This window comes from Penaeus monodon, chromosome 12 (genome assembly GCF_015228065.2).
Source record: "Penaeus monodon isolate SGIC_2016 chromosome 12, NSTDA_Pmon_1, whole genome shotgun sequence".
Lineage (NCBI taxonomy): Eukaryota > Metazoa > Arthropoda > Malacostraca > Decapoda > Penaeidae > Penaeus > Penaeus monodon.
The window spans coordinates 1,337,340-1,339,839 of NC_051397.1; the positions used below are offsets into that span (position 1 = coordinate 1,337,340).

Here is a 2,500-nt window from a genome sequence, read left to right on the forward strand (position 1 = left end):
GACAACTATACAAGTACTGTATTCATGAACCAGTCTAGATCATGTCGAATATCTATCTAGCTTATACATCGAGGTCAGTTTGAAATTGCGGCATGAGAGCTGTCTAGTTTATGTCTCACTGGAATGTTGTTGAGTTATAATGGTGATTTCGTATACACATGCATGCATACAAGCATTCACATATATATATATATATATATATATATATATATATATATATATATATAATATATTATATATATATATATATATATATATATATATATATATATATATATATATACATATATATATATTATATATATATATATATATATATATATATATATATATATATATATATATATATATATATATATATATATATATATATAACTACATGAAATGCTTTTACATGCCTGATGCTCACTGCTTCTTGCTTTTCCCCCGCATCACTTCCTTCCACACTGACGGCCGCCTATCCCCGGCTTTCGCGCCCTCGCCGCCCGGCCTCCTCCCTCACGCCCGCCGCTCCGTGAAGCGAAATCTCAGAGGCTGCGACGGCTTCAGGATGAGCTGCATCGTGCTGTCCATCTCGCCGTAGATGTAGCTCACTGTGTATCTCTGCATCACCTGCGTTGGGGGGGGGGGCATTTAGTACTGAAGGCTTAAGCAGTTAATCATTTAATCGGTTAGTCAGTTAATTTATAACTATTATTGTTATTATTATTATTATTATTATTATTATTATTATATTATTATTATTATTATTATTATCATTATTATTATTATCATTATTGTTATAATTATCATTATCATTATTATCATAATTATTGTTAATATAACTATCGTTATTATTATTTTTAGTATTGTTACGTGGTTTAGAGAATACAAGAGAACACAAACTGGAATTAAAACGCTGAATAATCTCACATCAGATAATGGCACCTTCCTCTCCACTACCTTTCCATAACAACACATAGACTAGACGTGTGTGTAAAAAAAAAAAAGAAAAAAAAAAGAAAAAAAAAAGAAGGAAAAAAAAAAATCCCCCCCCCTCCCCGGTGATTTAGAGGTTCCTAAAAGAGTGAAAAGGCGATCAGATCTGACAACCTCAGGGGCGCTAATGACGAGGCGAAACTCACCCTGGCCAAGAAGACGTACATTTCCTGCTCCGCGAGACGCCGCCCAACGCACATCCGGGTCCCCGCGCCGAAGGGGAGGAGGGCGAAGGCGTGGGAGGCGGCCAGGTCGTTCCCTCGAAGCCAGCGCTCCGGCAGGAACTCACGCGGCCGAGGGAAGGCCGTGTTCTTCTGGGCGTCCTCGTAGTTTCAGCATGAAGACTGCGGACTGGAGGAAGGAGGAAGGAGGACTAGAGAAAGGGAAGAAGAGGAAGGGAGAGGGCGGAAAGTGGGAGAGGAGGGAGGAAGGAGGAGGAGGAGGGGAGGGGGAAGGAAGGTGGGAGGGAGGGAGAGAGGGATGGAGGGAGGTATAAAGGGAAAGAGAGAGGGAGGGGAGGAAGGAGGGGAGGGAGGAGAGAGAGAGAGAGAGAGAGAGAGAGAGAGAGAGAGAGAACGTACGTAACAACGCAATACGATAATTCATGTTTATAATCAAACCTTCGGGACGTACCTTGTTTAACAGAGAAATATTTACGGAAAAAATGGAAACTTACTCCTTTAGGAATCTGATATCCTGACAATACAACATCGGAACTGAGCTCTCTCATGAAGCCCATCGCCACAGGGAAAAATCTGGTGATGAAATTTACGAATTAGATATCCTCTTGTACGACCTGTTTGTAGGGATCACTGTGGGGAATGATAAGCCACAGGGAGATCATTTCCGTCACCTAAAGATGGGCTGTTGTGTGTGTGTGTGTGTGTGTGTGTGTGTGTGTGTGTGTGTGTGTGTGTGTGTGTGTGTGTGTGTGTGTGTCCCACCACTTCCACACAGTGCTTTCAACATATAAACCTCCACCATCAACACATAAACTGGAATGTCTTTCAACCCAAGATTTAAAATCAGCGGTTCATACATCTAATTACATAAATATATCAAATCAAAGCAGACAAGACTGCCAAGCTTAGTAATTCATCTATCTGATTACAGAAATAGATTTAATTAGATAAAGTAATGAATCATCAAAATCAACGATCCATAGTTATACCGGCAGACAAACGTACAAGTGACTCGCATTCATATCTTTTCATGTACGTATGGCTCCCCCGTCTCTCCCTTTGCACAGAAGCGAAGCTCACGAACCTTAAGCTCTCCTTCACGACTGCCTTGGTGTACGACAACTTCGCTATGTGAGCCGGGGTCAGGGTTTCAGGGTTGTCCTTCAGCACCTGATCCACCTCCTGCTGAAGCTTCCTCTGGGCGTCAGGGTTCTTCGCCAGGAGGTAGAGTGCGAAGGCCATGGTGTGGGATGTCTGGTGATACATTTGAGGAAGAAGAAGAAAAAAGAGAGAGACAGAGAAAGATAAATAAGGGTATTGTATAAAAAAGGTTATTATAT

The 2,500-nt window shown here is 41.2% G+C and overlaps 1 protein-coding gene across 1 annotated transcript in view; it reads right to left on the reverse strand.

Moving 5' to 3' along the window:
- Nucleotides 1–377: 377 nt before the first annotated feature.
- LOC119579169 (probable cytochrome P450 12a5, mitochondrial) overlaps nt 378–2,500 on the reverse strand; it is a 12,464-nt gene continuing 10,341 nt past the window's right edge. The window contains 5 exon segments of the mRNA XM_037926866.1: nt 378–612; nt 1,125–1,269; nt 1,271–1,329; nt 1,655–1,733; nt 2,245–2,414. Of these exon segments, the coding sequence (XP_037782794.1) occupies nt 499–612; nt 1,125–1,269; nt 1,271–1,329; nt 1,655–1,733; nt 2,245–2,414 (567 nt within the window). The 3' untranslated portion in view covers nt 378–498.